The following is a 21772-nucleotide window of genomic DNA, read 5'->3' as shown; positions in this document are numbered from 1 at the left end:
GAAAATAAACGCAGTAAAAGATACATCAATGCAAATAAACCCAGAACAAATACAGTTGAGTCCGCGAATCTTTACCCGTGCGTCATCATTTAAAGCATACGAAATGTCGGAAATTTACTGAACGCAACGGCAAATGGATATTATTCCGATCACGGGTTATTATAAAATTTAACGTTATCAAATAAATAGAATGTCAAATTTAAGTTTTGCTTTAAAATTTTGGTGCCTCATTACAGCTACATTTGAAGTAGCTTAATAAATTATTTTATTATCATTGATTAATAAATAAATAAACAATTTATAAAAAAATTCAATAACATATTTTCTTTTTGTTATTTTATTCACTTTGGCGGAACGTAAACACAAGCATTCAACAGTGTCAACAATGAGGTTAGCTTTGTTAAGTCCTCAAAATTTATCTTAAAATAACATAAATTACAAAATTTCTAACTCCAATATAAAAGTAAAATCTCTGGATTACTTTTACAGCTCGATTATCTGGCATTCTTTGTAAGTGACCAAGCCAGTTTAGTCTTTGTGACTTTACAAATCTAACAATATCTGCACTCTGCATTAATTCATCCAGCTCATAGCATAGTTCATTTTAACTCTCCACGAACCATCACTGCAATGGGTTGGCCCATATGACGGATGGATAGGATGGTGAATATTAGTTGGGATAAAAAAGAGTCAAATTGAAACGCCACCATTTACTGTAACATTTTAAAGAACACAATGGTAATTTATATATTACAGTGATTCACAACACGTGGTATTTATTGAAAAAATGAATAGTCATTACTACAAATAGAAAACTTAAGTACATAAAACGTACCATGAAACCTTGGCACCCACATCAACACCTAAGGAAATTTTTAGCCATTCTACAAAGCATAGTTCATGTTGCAAAAGCCAGGTGACTCTTTCGGAACGAATTAGTGACATTTCGAACAGGAGTAACTTTATTTTGAATGTCAGTTTCTTGATCGTTATGTTCAGTTAAAACTGGGTCTACTATTTTATGTAGTAAATCTGCACATTAAACTGTCTTAGGAAAATTTTAACATAATGGAAAATCAAAACGCCAATTTTGTCTAGCGATTGAGAAGTGGAAGATTGTCACTAATTTATTCTGAGAATGTCTTGGCTTTTAATAAGGACCTTGTGTGTTTTAAAAAACGTTGTAATATAAAAATATATTTCTATACAGGATTTGTTTCTGTGTGGGTTTCAACGTATTTATTTGCCACAATCGGTAGGTATAACTTTAAAAATTCTATTTATCTACATATGCACAAATAAATACTTTTATTAATTATAATAAAAACAATATAAAACTTATTGAATTGCCGTTTGTACTACTATTATTGTACATATTGATTACAACAGGTATAGGTCAATGTATATTACACTAAAATTGATTTGAGAATATGGGACACTTTCTAGAAAAGGTACAAACCTTGTGGCCCCCAAAACAAATACTAAAAGTAGGCAGTGTTAAATTATCAACAGATAATACACTTAACGCGAATAGTTTAGATTCGGTGAAATCAAAACGAAAGTACGTTATTTGCAATATCCGAAGAATGATATGTTTGGCAAGATTGATTATTGTTACCGTTTAAAATCAACCAAACTTTGTAGAATGACCAACAGACACTTTATTTTTCACTACTTTTAAGTGCAACATTAACTAAAAATTAAATGCGATTTTTCTAAAATTATTTGTGTTATGTTATAAAATATGTCGAATGTTAGGGCTAGATCAAAATATTCACACAGGTTTGCCCCTACATTTTACATTATTTAATTACATACATATATAAAAACATAAGAAACTTCTGAACACGAATATATTTTCAAGAGAAACCTAGGCTTCTACTTCTGTATCTGCTTTCGCTTCCGCTGATTCTTTTTCATCCAGCTTGGCTTTTTTCTCTGGTGTGGCGCTCTCAACGTCCACACTGTCTGTTGCATCTCCACCGCCTGTAGATTTCCTCTTTACGGCAGGTTTTTCTGAAAATAATGGAACAGTTTAGAGAACATACTCTTCATTAGCTTTCACAATTACATTAAAAAGCGCCTTGTAGGTCTTAGAGCGATTCAGCTGTGTCGTCTGCATATCACAGATTGTTAACTGGACTTCTGTTTCAGATTAAGAGGGCAATATTCTAGTGATGGTGAACGTGGTGATTATTAAATCACGCCGTGATAAATAACCGTGATTTTTAGTGTTGTTCTGAACCGTGATTTTTAGATAACGGTGATTTTAAACAGTGACCGCGATCGCCGTTGTTTTATGTACAGTAACATGTAGTCACTAAATAACACTAAAATATTAAGTAAATTGTTTGTATATACTTTACTAATGTTTTTATGAAAGAAAAAATAGTCAATACATTTGCAATAACATAAAATACCTCATATTTCACAGTTCCTAAAATTAGATATAGATCTTTATTTAAATAAAAAAAACCTAATATACATACAATATAAAGAAAAGAAAATACATACACCATAAATTTTTGATATGTTGTTTAAGCAATATTTTGAAATTATTGAGACTAGTACATTTTTTACAGCTGCAGGTAACTGATTAAACTTAAGGAAGCTTATAGTCAAAATGAGGTTGAATAATTGTGTTATATCCTGTAATTTTTGACTCCATTGACAAATTTTGAGATATTCTGCTCAGAAAGTATAGTTTTTTTGATATTTTTTTTATGAACATACTCGAAATGACTGTCAAAATTCAAAATATTGTCAAGTTGGAATCCCAAATATTTACAGTCGGAAAAATGAAAGAATACCCATGAACGAACATATAAAACACACTGTATTTTCCTGTCATAGTGTCACAAAGAAAATTGTCCAGTGCAAGTACATGTAACAATAATTATTACATGTACTTGCGCTGGCCAACTTTTTGTGTGACACGGTGACAGGAAAATACAGCGTGTTTTATATATTCGTTCATGGGTATTCTTTCATTTTCCCTACTGTAGCTGTTGTAACCACTTCAATTTTTTCATTATTAATATTTAAATTCATGTTCTCCGAATCGAGCAAGCTATATTTATGTTTAGCAGTGAAAACCATTTCCTTTGTTTTTGTAACATTCAACTTAAGTTTATTAATTATCAAGTATTTGTTAACCATATCTAAAATAGTATTAATTTTTTGAATGGCTATATCAAAATTTTCATCACTACAACAGATTAGAGTATATCGGCAAAAAGGTTAATAAATTCACAATTTACAAAAATTCAGTGTTGGAAAATGCCCAGATGTTAATAATCCCTGTTCCACAAATCACAATCACTGAAAATAGCATAATGTTTATTATATAAAAACAGTTTGTGAGACAGTGACCCTGAAATTTATATCTGATAGGGATATAAATATCTGGTCACTGATCACTGTTATTGAAGGTCTCCAGGAACGACAGTTATCAGTGATTCATCAATTACCCTGACTAAATCACTGGGAGTAAAATCACATCCCATCACTAGAATATTCAATGTAATTGAACTCATATATTATATGAGGTTGTTGAGCTAATAGGATGAAGAATGTTATGGCAGTAGGACCTGACGGCACAGTTCTAGGACAGGAAGGATTGGTGTGTTGTGGCAAATGATGAGTAGTACATATGTGGAAGAAAGGATGTCCTGTGGATGAAGGAAGAGCATTATGGTATCACTGTAGATAAACACTACATTCAGAACTGAAAACCTATAGAGCGCAATTAATGTCACACACAAGGAAAATTTGGGAGAAGTATAAAGTAAAGAAATGGGAGAAGAGTTAGGAGAGATAGGGAGGACTAAAGATTAGTAGGTCAAAAACTTAATTAGTGAAAATATAAGTCGGGAGGAACAGGAATTCTTGTTTAAAATGTTCATAAAGTATGAGTATTAGAAAATATTGCATGTTTCCATATTAATAGATCTGTACCTAAAACTCCTAGATTATTAGTGTATAAAAATGTCATAATTGAAAAAAAATGGACAAAGTGTTGTATCTTTCCGAGGTACAGAGATATGTACAACAATATTTAATAATATAATGTACATGTACAGCGGGTTCCAAAAAAAACTGATACAACTCTCAAAGCGTATTTTGTAGAAAATTGAGCAGTGTATTTTGAAGGATAACTACTTATTATTTACATGCTGTCACTGTCAAATCTTAAAATTTGTCAGATAACTTACTCTGTTCAACCTCAAAAATGGCTGTTTGTTTATTTTATAATTTGTCTGTCATAAAAAAATAATATAATGTCAGACGTCAGACCTATCATACACTGCTCAAAATGATCAAATCTTACTAATAGTCGTATCAGTTTTTTTAGGAACCAGTTGTACATATTACTATGATTGGCACAGAACCTATAAAATATATTTTTAAGTGACATACCTTCAGATTCTGAACTTCCATTTTCTTCTGTTTTTTCAGCACCATTCTCGGATGATTTTTCTTTCTCCTCATCTTCATTTGCTTTGGCATCCCCATTTTCTACCTTTTCTGCGGGTTTCACTGGGGAGGCTTTGTCATCCTTGATTTTTGGTTCTTCTTCAGTGACTTCAACACTGTGAACAATGCAATAATTAAAAATTGCTACTTAAGGAAATTAATTAATTAAAAATTTATGTTGACACCTAATAAAAAACTTCAGGATGCTATGTTTTATCACAGTATACCTCACAGGGATCACAGAACCATGTTTGCAACATATACAAAATTTGTATGTACATATTAAGTTTGTGAAGAAAATAAGTGTAAGGAATTTGACATGGAGGAAACTTAGCACAATAGTATTAGTATATTATAACTTTTTTTGTTACTGCTGACTTCTACAAATTTGTAAATTCTTAGTAAATCCGGAATCTATTTTAACAAGTTTTGTTTTAAGGGAATAATTCAATGATTTATTATACAGTGGGTGATCATATTATTAGAGCCACCTAGTAAAATTCAATGTTTTAGAGGAAGGGTATATAATTGAGCTCTATATAGATTTGTTTCCATTTGGCTGTCTTGTTACACTTTATGAAAGTGCAATAAATAGTCTGACAATAGTGGCAACACGCATGTGTGGCAATGTGTGACTCAGATGCCATTGTTTGTCAGTGCTACCCAGCCTAGCTTGCAACTCGTGTGCCTATTATTTTGTATTCTTGGTGTTTAGAGTTATAATAAACTTTGCTAGTTTCCATTGCTCTCTAGTGATATTCTGACAGGCCTACGAGTATACTATTTTTTATGAATCTAGTAAAAATTGAGCGTTCGTTACACTAGTGGTACCAGAGCATCATGGGAAATCCAAAGACTCACCAAGGAAAATAGCCGAAATAAAAACTTTAATATTCAATACTAATCACTCCAACAGAAACATGGACACCGTATAAAGAAAAAACTTACATACCATTATTAAACAAAAGTAAAATTTTCTGAAGTGGCTCTAATAAAATGACACCCACTGTAGTTCAGTGGAATATTTTTTAATTATCCAGTTTGTAATATTATTCGTACAGCTTGTCCATTATATTGAGTTTGAAGTAGAAGTATTTATAAGTAATAAATTCATGTTTTAGTAGGGACAACTATATTTTCTATTTCTATAATTAGAATTTCTGGTAAGAAAATTTTCGATATTTTAATTTTGATTGTTTCATTCAGGCAACCTGCGGCTCTGTTTGCTCTATTTACTTGATCTTACCCTTCTGCTTCTGTTTCCAGCTTTCCTTAGATAAATAGTGTGATGCCTAGATACACCTCCATCACTTCTTATATTATCTGAGCCTCCAGCTCAAATTTACATATCGATACCTAAACTCCAAAACCTCTCAACTGTTTTTGTTCGTTTTCATATTTTGGTCTTGTTTTATATAATACAGTAAAACCTGTGTTAATGGCCACCTGTCAAAACCGGCCACCTGAACTAGCCGGCCAGTTTAAAAGTTCCCAAACCAAAATTTGTGGACTACAAAACCTGGTATTAGCGGCCACCTCTTTATATCTGCCAATAGTTCTGTCATTTTTGGTGACCGTTATTGCCTGGTTTTACTGTATATAAAGACCAAAATTGTGAAAACCGAATAAAACCAGTTGAAAGGTTTTGGAGTTTAGGGAGTGTTTAAGTATTACATAACGCGATTTTTGACCCCCCCCCCCCCACGTAACGCACTCTAATGGGCGTTTAACTATTGCGTAAAGCAATTTTTGACCCCCCGCACCTGCGTTACGTAATACTTGAACGGCCCCTTAGGTATCGATATTAGATTTGCTGTTACATATAACCAAGCATTTTGCCCTTTTTGGGGAACATGTTAAATTTTCTGGCAGTTAGTATATTAAATTGGTGCAGCATCTTCACTTTGAGATATTAGTATTGCATGGTCTGCATAACAGATTACTTCAACCTTTCTTTTAGTTTACTAAAAGTTTAGTTTACTTTTCAGATTACCTTTTTTAATATTTCTTCCATGATCTCTGGAAGCGGTTTGTTGTATTCTAATGATTTCTCTTGCATTTGCCTCATTATAAATATAGCATCGGTATATGATCTTCCCGACCTAAAACCTTGCCGTTCTTCTACTAATATAATTAGTATTGCATTCAGTTTGTTTGTTGATCATTTGGTTGTTAATTTTAATGTTGTGTTTAATAAGTTAATTCCTCTGTAATTCTCCGGGTCCAACTTGTCCCCCTTTTTGAAGGGAGGTATAAGGATTCTTGATCTCCCTTCTTGTAGTGTTCTGTTTTGTTCTATTATTTAATAGTTATTTGGTCAGATCTTGTCCTCCGTACTTTAAAAGTTCATTCTATATTCTGTCCTCTCCTGGTGATTTTACCTCTCCCCCCTCAATGTATATTTCTTCGTTTGTCGTCACTAGTGTGTTCGTGGTTCATTATCGTCACCTTTAGCAAATAGGGTTCGAAAGTAGTTTGACCATGTTTCCTTCTGAATGTGTTTCGTTTGTGTCGTTCTTTATTCTCTGATCTGTTCCATAGAAGTCATATTCTATCTGTTTTAAGAAGCTCTGCCAGTGCTCCCATTTTATTTGTCCAATGAACTGAAAATAATTAAATTATTCAGTTCTTCTTTACAGAGGTTTCGTTAATAATTTACTGACAGTTGTTTAATGTTTGTAGTTTCAATACCATATTGAATAGTTTATTTAGATTATCACACATGTTTAAAATTATATATTAAAAAACTGTAATATTTGCGCAATGTCCATGAACATTGTAAGCTGTAAGCGATTAATTGTTTTTAGTTTTATAGTTAATTATATTTTTTAGTAATTTATTCATACGTTTTATAGAGTGTGTAATTTAATTAATCTGGAACAATAAATTCAGTCATTAATTTTGAGTTTTTTAACTAGCCCACACAAACTCGGTGTATGGTTTTATAATTAAACTGTGAACTCAATAGCAATCCGATCATAACCGGCAACGTTCTAGTCTATTTTTAGCTCGTTTCCAGGTTGCCACCTGAATCAAGAACAGGAAGTAAACTGATAAGAAAATACGTTATTTTTGATACCCATAGGAAATAAAAATCGAGTTTCTAACGCTCGGTTGCGACAAGGTGCGATCTGTTTAATTTGCAACGGTAATCGCTTTATATTTTTCCTAGAATCTCGGAGAAGTCTATCGCGAAATGGAAACGGCCAAAGTCCAGTTTAAATTTAAATTTCTGTGCATCAAAATGCACAAAAATGAAGCTTGGAAGGATTTTACAAATACATTTTCACACGAAAACCATTTGTGCACTTCACAGAGTTAGGATAAAAATTACAGTGGTTAGTTTTTAATGATTTTAACTTCAAATCGTATAGTAAGATTTTTATCATGTGTTTAATTCTGTCCAATCAGATTATTATTACATTGGTAATTTTCTACTGTAGAAAGTTACAGTGGGAATTTTTTTAAGTAGATTGTTTCTGTTTAATTGCAGTCAGTTTCCTAGTTTTGACAACTCTCACATTCAAGAAAAACAACTGTCATATTTAAAAAAAAATATATATACATAAGGTTCGTTCCAAGACGTTGTACGATCCCTTGAATCGTCACGAAATCGATTGGACTGATTTAATGCGCAGAATCGCCCTTGAACGGATTTCTTTCGATCCCGAACCGATTACCGGTACGTGACCCTCTTGGAACGTATTTGTGTACCATTTCAAGTTCGAGTTGCGCCTGAGTGATTTTCAGTACGAGTATCACTAGTAGTTTGCTAGATGGTTAGAAATTATCATTTCTAACATGTTCATTAAACATCACTTTAACTTCAAAATCTTCCTCAGAATCAGAATCGATATCTGACATAAAATCGCTGTCTTCTATGAAAAAAAAAAAATAATAAATTATCCATACTTTTAAGATTAATTTGAAAAAAAAAAAGAATTAATAATTATTTAAACGAAAATCAAGATTCACCGGTACTAATAGCGTGGATTGTGGATTATTATTGAATCTATTATTATTCTATTATTGAATCATAAGCTGACCTCATAACATAGCAGTGACCAGTAAAAATGAAAACAATCCTAACTGCGCAAGTCAGTACAAATAGTTTCTGCTTGAAGGCATGTATCAAAAGGACCGTTCAGTTACCGATTTCGAAACGCTCGCTTGGAACAACACAGTGCATGATACTAACGATACGAATCATCGTTCATGTTCGCTTGGAACGCATTTTTTATAATGCGCATGACGAGGGCAGTAAGAAGGGCGGTTTTCATGTCACTTGGAACGGGCCTATAATAAACTTTTAGTTCTGCATAATGTCAAATTGTCACGAGAACACAAATCGGCAAATTTAAGCGCTCGATTTACTTCGGTAAGATTATTTCATGAATAAAACTGTATTTATAAATAATTTTAACTAATCATCATCATCAGGGCTTTTCATTCCGGGTGGAATGTTTGGCGCTCTTACTTAGAGCTCTCTGATTCGCTTATTGCGGTGAATCGTTACCATTCTCTTCCACTATTTCAATATGTGCTAGTTCCCTCCAGTTTCTCACTTCCAGAATTTTGATATCTCATGACCTGGTCCTCCCATCTCTCTCTGGGCCTTCCCCTTGGTCTTTCAGTTTCTGGTTTCCATCTGGTGATCTTAATCAGTAGGTCGTTTTTCCTTCTCTCTATGTGTCCCAGCCATCTCAGCCTCTGTGCTTTAATAAATCTAACTATATCTTCTCCCTTCATTATGTCTCTTAGTTCATGGTTCATTCTTCTTCTCATTTCTCCGTTGTCCATTCTTATCGGGCCCATAATCCATCTGAGGATTTTCTTTTCGAATATTCTCAATTTTTCTTCATCTTTTTCCGTGAGGCACATTGTCTCAGCTGCGTACGTAACTACTGGTCTGAATGCAACTCTGTATATTTTCAGTTTTGTACTTTTGGATAAGTTCTTGTCCTTCATAAGCCTATGATATCTCCAGTATGTTTTGTTGCCTGCTAGTATTCGTTCCGTTATTTCTTCACTTCTCTTGTTTTGGCCATTCACTATTACTCCCAAATATTTAAATTGTTGGACTCTTTCAAAAGTGTAGTTTTCTATTGTGATTTCTCTCGTCCTGTTATCTTCTCTTCTAGAGCAGAGTAGATTTTAACTAATATTTTATTAATATATTCGTCTAAATATTTGCTAAACTGTGCTGTTCACTTTGACAAGTTGAAAAATGTGTCACATTAATTGAGATCAATGTCACTAAATGTTTTTCTACAAATACTTGAATTTTATATGTAAGTATTAAAAAATAACCTTACGAAATCACACGACAGTAAAAATAAATATGAAAATAATGCTTCACTTTTTCTAAAACTTGTTGTCATAGGGCAATAGCCACTCCAGCCCTGCGGGCTCTCGTGTCTATTGCCAGACAACAAGTTTTCGAAAACTTGTCGCATTATTGTCAATTTATTCTCACTCTCTTGTGATATTAATGCCGATAATTTCTCGTCGTCAAGTATTACGTCAGATGTCCTTCGTTGCTACGCAAAAATGAACATTTAGTGACATTAATGACACTTAATGTTTTACAACTTGTCAAAGAGAACACCATGAACAGCTTTAGCAAATATTCAGGCGAAGATATCAAAAAAATATTAGTTAAAATTATTTAAAAAAACAGTAGTTTTATTCATTAAATAATCTAACGAATTACGCTCGAACTCTTAAAAATTACCGATTTGTTTTGCCCTTGTGGCACTTTCGACATAATTTCCCTCCCCTTCGAGTCGTGAACTTAAAACTGTCAAAGTGTCACTCGGAATACAAATCGATAATTTTAGAGCTTTCGTGTAATTACTACTGGTCTCTCAAAAAATACTGTCTTTATTAACACTCCTGTCTTCCTCTGATCTTACTACATGACCTGCCCATTTTATCCGGTTAGCTTTCATATGTCTGAAGATGTTTTCAGTACCATACAGTCACCAATTCAGCATTAAGGCGCCTTCTTCATTCTCCTATCAATTTATCTCTTTGATGGCAAAGATCATTCTGAGAACCTTTCTTTCAAATACAGTAAAACCTCGATATAACGGACTAATTGGGGGAACGGGATGTCCGTTAAAGCCGAAAGTCCGTTGTATAAAAATAGGTTTAAAATCAATCAATTTTTTTTTAATTATGTAGGCACTGTATTTAGATACAGTGTACAAATATGTAAGTTAAAAAAGGAATAAAGTTTTGTTCGCTACTTTTTTACTTTTCTACTTCATCTAAAAACTTTCTGCAGCATACTCATTTGGTTGACAAACGAATTGAATAAGCAATGTATTTTTTGGCAAAACATACAATTAAAGTTGCCACATTCTGAATTTAGAATACTTTCAGGAATTTAAATCAATAAACATTTCACCTCTTTAGTCGGTATTACCAGTTTCTTCTCTTGTGGATATCTTTGACAACACTAGGTTTACGAGATTTACCAACAATTATAGTAATAAATCCATGTGATCCATCGGCGTTAGCACAAAGCAGTGCCGAGATCCTCTCCTTGTTGTTTTTCCTCCTAGAATTCAATTTTTCATATTTTTTGCATTTAATTTTTTTTTACATTTGATCTTATTTTTTGTCCGTTATATTCGAAGTCCGTTAAATAGAGGTCCGTTCTATCGAGGTTTTACTGTACCAGCAGATTATTTATTTTCCGCTGATATAGAGTCCATGTTTTACTTCCATATGTAACAACTGGGCGAATAATAATTGACAAAAATAAAGTCTTAACCCTTTCAGGCATGAGATTTTGTTTGCAAAGATAAACATTTAAATCTTGGAGGTTGAAATATATGATTTTTTTAAAGATTTATAAACAACAAATTTCGTCAATAACCATGATTATGCCTAGTACAACGTACAGAGACGATCCTCGTTGAGACGATCACGGTGATTCAACGTAAAAAATGGGAATTATGGTGTATTCCACGAATATACGACTGTTTTGGATTATCGCGACAACGAATATTTTAGTGTGCAACATAAGAAGTACGAAAGTATTTTGCTAGAATAATTGCTCCAATAAACAACAATATAATTTGCAATTTACTTTCGTTCTTCATATTTTACACAGTAAAATATTCGTTGTCGCGATAATCCAAGAGGGTTGTATATTCGTGGAATGGGGTATAGTATAGCTATCGTTGGGGCTTAGAAGTTGATGTCCATCACTCAAGTTGGGTCATCAACTGATGTTCATCACAACAGGTGATGTTGGGGCTTCACATAAGAAGTACAAACTTTGAGCAATGGTCTAAAATCAATTTAAACAAATTAGAAGTGAATACACTCTATTGTAGAGACACTCGTAAAATCTAGACCAGTTTCTCCATGTTCTAAGTTATTTTTTTAGGATTTAACTGTATGCATATCATGTTTTTTGTACTTAAAATTTACACAATCTTATTGGCGTTTCGAAATTGTTTCTCTTAGTTATTTATTGACTGACAATGTCATTCTAATAATTTATTAAGCAATATTGAAATAACTCAATTAAAATATTCCGTAGGTTATATAAGGCAAAATGCTACAAAAACAAAATATAATAGGTTTGTTTGCGTGTAAATGTTGCCTAAAAAATTACTGAAAAGGAAATTGCAATGATACTAATATGCCAGTTCTGGTATAATAGGCCTGGATCCCGCGTACCGAAAAAAGTTTAATTACAGCAAGCTGAAAATTTGTTAATAGCTTAACGGTGTCTAGTCGGACAAACTTTGATGCATGGGAACAATGGAAGAGGGGAAGTTTTAATTGTGGAACGTGTCACCCTGACAAGTGTATGATTGTGAAAAATAGCAGATTGTTTTTAAGTTTATTCAATAGCAAACAATATAATATGAAAAATGTTGTCCGACAAATATGTTGGGCATTTTAATAAGTCCGAAACGTAGAACATGTAAAATGACAGGAATTATGTTGGTAGTAAATAGCAGTCTGATTTTTGCACGAGTTTAATGAAAGGGTAACAAATCAATTGGAAGTTCTGTCCGACAAAATACATGGGACGTTTTCGTAGTCTGACGTTCGAAACCTGTAACTTGTTCCACAATTAAAACTTTCCCTGTTCCAGTGTTCCCGTACATCAAAGTTTGTCCGACTAGACACCGTTAAGCTATTAACAAATTTTCAGCTTGTTATTAATCAACTTTTTTTGGTGCGCCGAATCCAGGCCTATAAATAAACTAATATTTTATAATATATCCTTCACAAGCTATGTTGCGAGAAAGTACAACATTATAAAATATTGTCTCCTACTACCTCCATTTCGTTAAACATCGAGTATAGTATCGGTGACGATTCACGCACTACATAGAAATCGAAAAAATATAATAATGGGCTAGACAACACTAATCTGTAATCATATAGAAGAGAAAGTTACAATCGAGGGAGAAGGTTACTCGGAAAATGCTTACTATCTTATCATAAGCGCGCTATTTGCTATTACAAAGGATAAGAAAGAATAAAAACAATAATTTATTTTCCAGTTTGTCTGACCTTGTTAATTTTGATGAACATTAAAAAAAATTTGGCATGTCAAGTTAAATATTGTGTTTAAAAAGTGCATGACCGCCAAGTTGCTGTATTATATAGTTGTGTTTTATAATTAAATCAAATTTTTACATTTTGTATAACGGACTCCCCTTGTTGAGTAAATCGACTCTTCCATATATTTCACGTGTCGTGACGATTTCTATTTTACTATAGAGAAAAGTGAAGATGTCTCTATAAAAGCGTCACATCAATAAAAAATATATACTAAAAGGCGAAAATTATGATAAGAAAAATTTGCTAGAGTACTCAAGAAAACAAAGGAAATATAAAAAAGGAAATTAACAGCAAACGATGCTTTCTGTGAACGTCCAGACGACACCATGCCCAACGTGGTTTAAGATATACAGTCGAACCCGCTTATTAGAATACCTCCTATAGGAATATCCCGCATTAAGTAATAGAAATTTGAGGGCCCAAAACGGTTTTGCTAAGCACCAATGATCGGTTATTAGAATATCCCGGTTATAGGAATACTTTTTCTTGGCACGAAGGCTAATCCAATAAGCGGGTTCGACTGTACTGAAGAAAAGCTTGTTATGTTGTTGCAACATTTGATTTTGTAAGTAGAAGTGAAAACACTCCATGTTTTGCATCGTTGTAGTGTAGAGTGTAGACGATCATTGTAGATTGTAGCGTATAATATAAGCTTAGCCTTAATAATTGCAATGTTTCAGAAGTAAGACATTTGAAGACACTTCCTAAGTGGTATTTTCATCGGTTTCTAAAGGTACGTACCATACGAGGGTGAACCCCGCTCCATGTAGCAGCTCCACAAATGTTTATTGCGCAAATTTGCTTAAAACCCTTATAAACAAATTAATGTACCAATTTTTAAAGAAAATTAGAACTTTAAACGGGTATTACTTAAACACACATAAAGATAACGGAATTAAACAAACTTTGGAAGTCTATGAATTAAGCTTCAAAATGGGACTTTGTAAAGCTCATTTGCGTGCGTAGAAGCTGAGTTGCGATCGAAAAAGCTTCGAAAATACTTTTGGAATTTGCAATTTGCATTAGGCACTAATTTTACAACATCTTGTGTTCTAATTATTATTGAATTTAAGATCGGTAAACGCCATTTTGTTTGTTTTTTCCATAAGAAACCGTTGAGTTTGCCCATCAGAATTGTAAGGCTACTATTTGGCTACTGCCTCTATTTGGCGCCTGTACACCATATAAAAAAATATCCAAATGTAACTTAATAGTAGTTGATGGATTACTTACATAAATCTAAATCATAGTAATGAGTCAAATAATAGGATCCGATATAAATATATAAGGTCTATTTGCACCGATCTGTTTAATGGATAAAAATTATTGGATATGTAATTTGGCATCCACAAGGAAGAACTTCCTGTAGTTGGCTGTATACCATTAATTACAAGTGAAATTTAATAAAAAATGTTCTTATTGGTAAAAGGTATATTAGTTTAAAAAGCCCTAAAGGGCTACAAACATATGAACAAAACGTTTTCGCTCTGTAACAAGAGCATCATCAGTGTTACAAGAACATGGTGAGCCAACCAAAAATTACAAAGGTCAAAGCCTTTCAAAAAACAGACAAAATTCTTATAAATGAATACATCGAAAAATCCAAAGGATGGATAAAATTCCTAAGGATACGGCCCTAGGGCAACATATGACTCCCACACGTTGTAAGTTGTTGCCTGCCACCTCTTATCAACATAATGACCTTGTTACCTTTTGACCCACTTACAACGTGTGGCAGTCATATGTTGCCCTAGGGCCGTATCCTCAGGAATTTTATCCATCCTTTGGATTTTTCGATGTATTCATTTATATAAGACTTGTCTGTTTTTTGAAAGGCTTTGACTTTTGTAATTTTTGGTTGGCTCACCATGTTCTTGTAACACTGATAATTTAGCATGTTAACAATTACAAAAAACAAGGGTTGCCGGATCTAATCTTGTTCTAACTATAATTAATTAATAATTAAAAATGACTTTTTATGAATTAAAAAAAAATTTGACCCAGGCAGATATTATTTCAGATTTTTTGGGTCATTCTAAACAAAAAAGGTCTTTTGTAATTCTTCTCTAAAGTTGATCGTTTTCAAGTTACAAACAATTTAAAACTAAAAACGAACAAGATGACAATTTTCAAGGCTCAAAAACACAAGTAAAAAATATCATTTTTGTAATCATATATCATTTTTGTAATCATCAAGTACATAAATTAAAGTTTAAACCTTTTTCTATTAGGTCTCGATAAGAATTTTAGTCATATTTTATTTTAAAACATATTTTTTTAATTGTTAGTGAGGAAGGTTTCTTTTGGGGGGAGACGGGCATTAACAACAATGGTTTCAGAATGAAATAAATCCAAAAGACTTATCAAGAACTTAAAGAATAACTTGAATTTAGGTACTTCGTAATTTCAAAAATGATATTTTATACTTCTATTTTTGATCCTTGAAAATCGTCATCTTTCGTTCTTTTTTCAGTTTTAAATTGTTTATAACTAGAAAACGATCAACTTCAGAGAAAAATTACAAAAGACCTTTTTTGTTTAGAATGACCTAAACAATCTGAAATAAAATCTGCCCGGGTCAATTTTTTTTAAATTCATAAAAAAATGTCATTTTTTAATTATTAATTAATTATAGTTAGAACAAGATTAGATCGGGCAACCCTTTCTTTTTTGTAATTGTTAACATGCTAAATTACATATCCAATAATTTTTATCCATTAACCCTGCTGTCCCGTTCGAATCAACTACACAAATGTACTGTTCGGGTCAATATGACCCAACTATGGTTTACGCTCCTTAGTCGAAATAAAATAAGCTAATGGTGATAAATAAAACTTTATTAACAAGAAATTATGGTTAATTAAGCAAAAATTATGTTGTTAATATAAATAAAACCTTACTAACAAAAATAAAAGCTATTTTTTGTTCAAAAAACCTGGTAACAAATATCTACAAAAATTTAATTCAGTTTACAACTGGGGCAGTAATAAAAAGAATGGATTTTACACATATGTTTATAATATATACAACATAATTAGTCTTGTTATCGTTTTTAGGGCAAGTTTACAGCGTGCTCATTTAGCAGGCGGAGTTAGATTGTCCATAGACTCACTAGCATTTCCATCTTTTTTCTGCTCGTGTCCTTTTTACCAGTTCGTGAGAGCCTTTAGTTATTGGTATATTTTTTCTGGAAATGATGACTGGTTTCATTAGTTTTTTCCCAATTCCTTAAGAAAAATTCGCTGTTTTGCCAGTTTATTGGTATTCCATTGGATATTTATTGATGTCCATAACACGAACGCGTTGAAAATCATTGGTCAGCGATTTGTCTCTTCTCACATGTATACATGCCAAAAAGCTAATCTAGAGTATTCACTGCATCCTTATGGGAGTTGTAATCTAAAATAATTTGGGGCTTTTTCATGTGATGAAAGTGATGCATGATGCATAGATCCATGATGTAAAGTACTCATAAGAACAACACTTTTATTATTTTTAGGAATATTGTCAACAACAGTGGTATCTTGCGTAAAGCAAAAAAAGATGAGCTATGAACTTCTTTATTCGCGATTTTTGCTGAAAGCTCCGGTTTATTTTACTTATAGTCCCCGGCATTGTATCTACTTTGTTTTAGAAGAAATTGTCCTAAATTTTACGATATAAAAAAGTTATTACACGTAATATTGTGGCCTTCCAAATCACTAATCAAGTCACACATCGCACGAATTCCTGTATAGATCTGCAATTTTAGAGCATAAGAAGTTTTACTGTTCATAATTTACATAAAGCCCAAACCTTGTGCATATTTTGCTGGCTTGCTTGGAATATACCATATGAAGGGAGAGCGGTATCATAAAGGCAACTAATTGCTTATTAACGGTAACATTTCATCAGGGTTAAAACATTATGTTTCCTAAATTTCACGTATTGCAGCAAGTTCATCGAAACGTCTCTTATCCTGTCTAGTAGTTTTGTTATCAAAACGTATTACTTGCAAACTTTTTGTAAATATATCAAGCGACATTGTTGACTGAAATATACTACGACCCGTTTCTTCATTCCACAAACTTTTAGTTGATTTACCATGGGACTTATAAACTCGAGCTAAAAATAAAAGACCAATGTATGCTTGGAATCCAACGTTATTCATGTCTTTCCAGTTGGTTCCAAAGACCGTCCATGTTGGTCATATTTATAATTTGGTTTGAAACATCGTCCAGCTAAACTACAGTTTATTTTACAAGTTCTAGCTTGCAGAAACCTGTTTTTATTTACAGACCTATCCGGCTGACAAACACACAGGTACTGCCAATATAGAATACTCCCAACTAAACACACATACACAGATAATTTTTAACGGTTTAAATACGCGGGTCATATTGACCCGAACGTACCCTAGGTAACAATTTGATTTTTATCAAAAAAATCAGGAAGTTGATTGTTTATCTCATAAGCAATTGAAAGACCTCATATTAGGTAATAAAGTCACAAAACACCAAATCGTTACGCGGCGTAATAAGTTGTAAAATAAGAAATAAATTATTTTTTGGGTCAAATAGACCCGAACAGGACAGCAGGGTTAAACGGATCGGTGCAAATCGACTAATAGCAATAGCTACAACAAAAATGGTTGACGAAAAGGCAAAACACACTATGTATATAAAACAAAGTAACAGCTTTCCATCAGGGTGATTTAAAGTAAAATTCCATCAGTAAAATTTAATTGGTTTGATAGGTTACGTGTGAGACATATGGTCGCTCTAAAAGGCCTGTCAGGGATTACAGATAAAGGTAAATTTATTTAAGTAACCGATACATACAATACACGTATTTCAAAACACATTTCCGTTGCCATTTATATGTACATACAGCTTACATAGCTTTTTTCTAGGAAAAACATTACAGAGGAAATATTTTACGGTACAAATGTGTAGATAATATTTCCGGATGCAATAAGAAACTGGTAAAACGAAAATTTTGATTACGTGCTTATTGCTGCCTTCTTAAAACTATCCTTACGTTGTTTTAAAATGTATTTGCAACACGAATAATAATGAGTTAACAAATTCTAATTAAAATAAACATTACACTATAATATTATAAACTTGCTGGATTTGCAACATATTTGTACGGTTAGTTGCTGGGTCGCATTAAAACGTGAGATTTACAAAAAAGAGGTTTCTTACTAATTGTATAAAAACCTACAGAGGAAGTTTATTTACGTAACATAACAAATTAATAATAAATATATGGTACGATTTAACGATAAAAAAGAAGCTATAAAACCAAAAGTTTTAGAAAAAGATCGGAACAAAATTACAAGGCACAATTGAATAAGAAGTAGAAGACTACTCTAATTTCGACAACTGAGTTTTAAGAACAAAAATGAAAGAGAATATAAATTTAAGATGCTGACAGAATTTGAGTGCCTTGGAGTAACAGTTACAAAATAGAGGAGGCAACGAGAGAAAGAGAGAGAGAGAGGGACAAATAGATAAACAATTGTTGAAATGTAGCGGATCATTAAATGCACCGTTAACCCGGCACTGGTCGCTAGGTAGGTTAGTACGCGAGTGGTCGCGCGTGAGGTTTTCTCTCACATATCTAACATTTGCGTTTTTCTACAAAATAAAATTTTTAAAACTTTTTTTTATTACCTAATACTAAGAACATAATAATATAACATAATGTAGATAATAATATGATAAGATACAAAAAAATGATCGGAATTGAACTAATATTAATCAATCTCCGTATCTTCATAATTTACGGCACCGCACTTTACACAAGTAGTCCAGGGCGCATCTGTTTTGAGGTGGACGTTGAGAGGTGACGCATATGTTTTTGCAGAAATTTCTTGGGATTAGCTCCTATAATAATAATTGGGTTATCCTCCCACTCAAAAATGTCCGGAACATTGTTTAAATAATCAAAATGTCAAAAAATGAAAAGTAAGGAAAAATTCGAGTATTTTCTTCGTTTTTTGATTATAACTTTCAAAGTATTCACTTTCGAGAAAAGTACTGATATAAAAGTTGCGTAATTAAATTTCCTACAATATAGGATTGGTTACAAATGTAAAAAATTGTCACCCTTGTTGCAAAATAGCAATAATTGCGAAAAAAACCATAAAAAACCAAGTATTTGCATTTTACGTTTTTCAACCATTTATGCTACACTTAGGACCTTCATATTTTACCCAAAAAAACTATATAATATAGTGAAACAATACTGTAAATTTCATTAATACCGGTGCAATAGGTTTTGCAATCCAGCTTTCGCAAAAAAATTCATTTTTTCAAAATGTTGCAGGACTGAAAATAAATCAGATAGCAAGTTGAATTTTTTTACGTATAGAAGAATACCGCACCTTTCATTTGCAATTTTTTAAATTAAAATCCATTAACTACCACGGCGTCAGAAATTCTTTTAAATAAACATTAATTTTTGGTGCTACGCGCGGGACAGCGGTGTTCGATTCACACAAGTTGATTTCCACCAAAATTTCTTCCAATCTTTATCTAATATATTATTTTCTTACACTATATTTTGTTGTATTTTAATATTTTAATTCCACAAAAATCAAACTAATTTGATTATTGTTTGTGAAATATTGTTTACACATTTGCATATGTTTAAAAATAATAAACTTTTATTCTCTAACTTAAAATATATGAACAAAGAAAGTTTTTGCCAAAAAAGTTTGTGTTTTTATTTTGCAATAAACAAATTTATTTATTTATATCGAAATGTACTAAAAATTAAAATTTGTCAATCATTATCAAAGGTCATTGGAATGCCCAATCAGAGCAAACTATCCGCTGTCATGCGCGTAAGCACCAAAAAAAATGTGTATTTAAAAAAATTCCTGACGCCGCCGTAATGGTTAACCGATTTTAATTTTGCAAATTGCAAATGAAAGGTACGGTATTCTTCTATATGTAAAAAAAATTAAACTTGCTGTCTGCTTTATACCTATTCAGTCCTGCAAGATTTTGAAAAAATTAATTTCTTTTGCGAAAGCTGGATTGCAAAATCTATTCAACCGATCTTAATGAAATTCACAGTATTGTTTTCTTATATCATAAAGTTTTTCTTGGTAAAATACGAAGGTCCTAAGTGTGGTATAAATGGTGAAAAACGTAAAACTTTTGCTCGTACTTGTTTTTTATCGTTTTTTCGCAATTATTGCTATTTTGCAACAAGGGTGACAAATTTTAAAATTTTTAACGAATTCTATATTGTAGGAAATTTAATTGCGCAACTTTTATGTCAGTACAACTTTTCTCAGAAATATATACTTTCAAAGTTATAATCAAAAAACGAAAAAAAAATCTAATTGTTCCTTCATTTTTTGACATTTTGATTATTCAAACAATGTTCCGGACCTTTTTGAGTGGGAGGATAACTCAAATATTATTATGTGAGTTATTTTCAAGCAATTTCTGCAACGTCTGCAATTTCCTCTCAACGTCCAAATGTACTAATATTTTTACAGATGCGCCCTGGTCTAAAGTATAACAAGAATGTTCTGGACAAATTGGTTGATGCCAAGAATTAGTTCTTTTACTTTTCTATTTTTGCGGTGAGGGCAAAATGAACAAAACTGAATACCCGATGGTTCAGGTTGTGATGAGTTCGGTAATGTTATTTTGGCAATTCTTGCAATAGAATTCCGAAGGCTTAAGTTAAGTTTGAAATTGTCGAACGATTTATAAGATGAAGTTTCATCAAGGATAAAGTAAATTCTTTTAAAAAGACACGACTTATGTTTTATTATTATTACCTTTATATACAACGTGACTGTTAGCGCCGTACTCCACTTGCGATTTTCTAGTCGCGCGATTGTTTTGTCGCGAAGATTGAACACATTGTTTCAAATACAAGTCAATCCACGATTATTTAGTCGCAAATGGATTGACTCATATTTGAAACAATGTGTTCAATCTTCGCGACAAAACAATCGCACGACTACAAATCGCAAGTGGAGTGCGGCGCTTCGCTAAATGCCGCCAATATTTAGTACAGTACAACCTGCCATATCCGGACCTCCCCATATCCGGACGGTTCTGCGCCGTCCGGATCTACCGAAATCTACCGAGAAAGGCAGTCCTGCTGTTGGACAACGCACTAAAAGAAGAACTAAAAAATGGCTAAATAATGTATTATAGAATCTATAAAACGTGTCTATCGACGAAAGTTATTGACGGCGTTGATTACTGAAATGTATGAAGGAGAAAACGTTTCAGAGACTATAAAAGAAGTAGTGGCCCTGATATCCATATTTTTTCATATCCGGATCGGTCTGTCGCCACATTGATCCGGATATGGCAGGTTTCACTGTATTGAAAAATATATTATATGGAAGTGGCTATCTACAACTAACCCGTGAAATAGAATATAGGGTTTTCAGTTCGTCGACCACATCCACGGCGCCTTTTGTTACATTATAAAAGGATATTATATAAGGTTTTAAGTGCCAAAGTAAATTAATTTTTATACACAGTTGGTGGCGCCGATGGTCGCGCGATGAAAGAATCTCTCACATGAAGCGCACTGACTCACCAATCTGGTGATACTAAGTCAACTGAGTCACTATTTGAGCAGACGAGTCTATTAGATTGTCGAGGGAGGATAGTTATGAGACTAGAAGGATCCACAGCGCGTATAATTTCCCAGAAAAAAAGTTGTGCGCAAT

General features: G+C 32.7%; 1 protein-coding gene across 1 annotated transcript in view; it reads right to left on the bottom strand.

Moving 5' to 3' along the window:
* Window positions 1–695: 695 nt before the first annotated feature.
* Window positions 696–21772, bottom strand: part of LOC114344858 (brain acid soluble protein 1) — a 42916-nt gene continuing 21839 nt past the window's right edge. Inside the window, exons 2-3 of the mRNA XM_028295686.2 lie at window positions 4420–4592; window positions 696–2016 (exon numbers count right to left, since the gene is read on the bottom strand). Of these exons, the coding sequence (XP_028151487.1) occupies window positions 1871–2016; window positions 4420–4592 (319 nt within the window). The 3' untranslated portion in view covers window positions 696–1870. The remainder of the gene's footprint in view (window positions 2017–4419; window positions 4593–21772) is intronic.

Source organism: Diabrotica virgifera, chromosome 7 (genome assembly GCF_917563875.1).
Source record: "Diabrotica virgifera virgifera chromosome 7, PGI_DIABVI_V3a".
In the NCBI taxonomy this organism is placed as follows: Eukaryota; Metazoa; Arthropoda; class Insecta; order Coleoptera; family Chrysomelidae; genus Diabrotica; species Diabrotica virgifera.
This window is presented reverse-complemented; position numbering and strand designations above follow the sequence as displayed.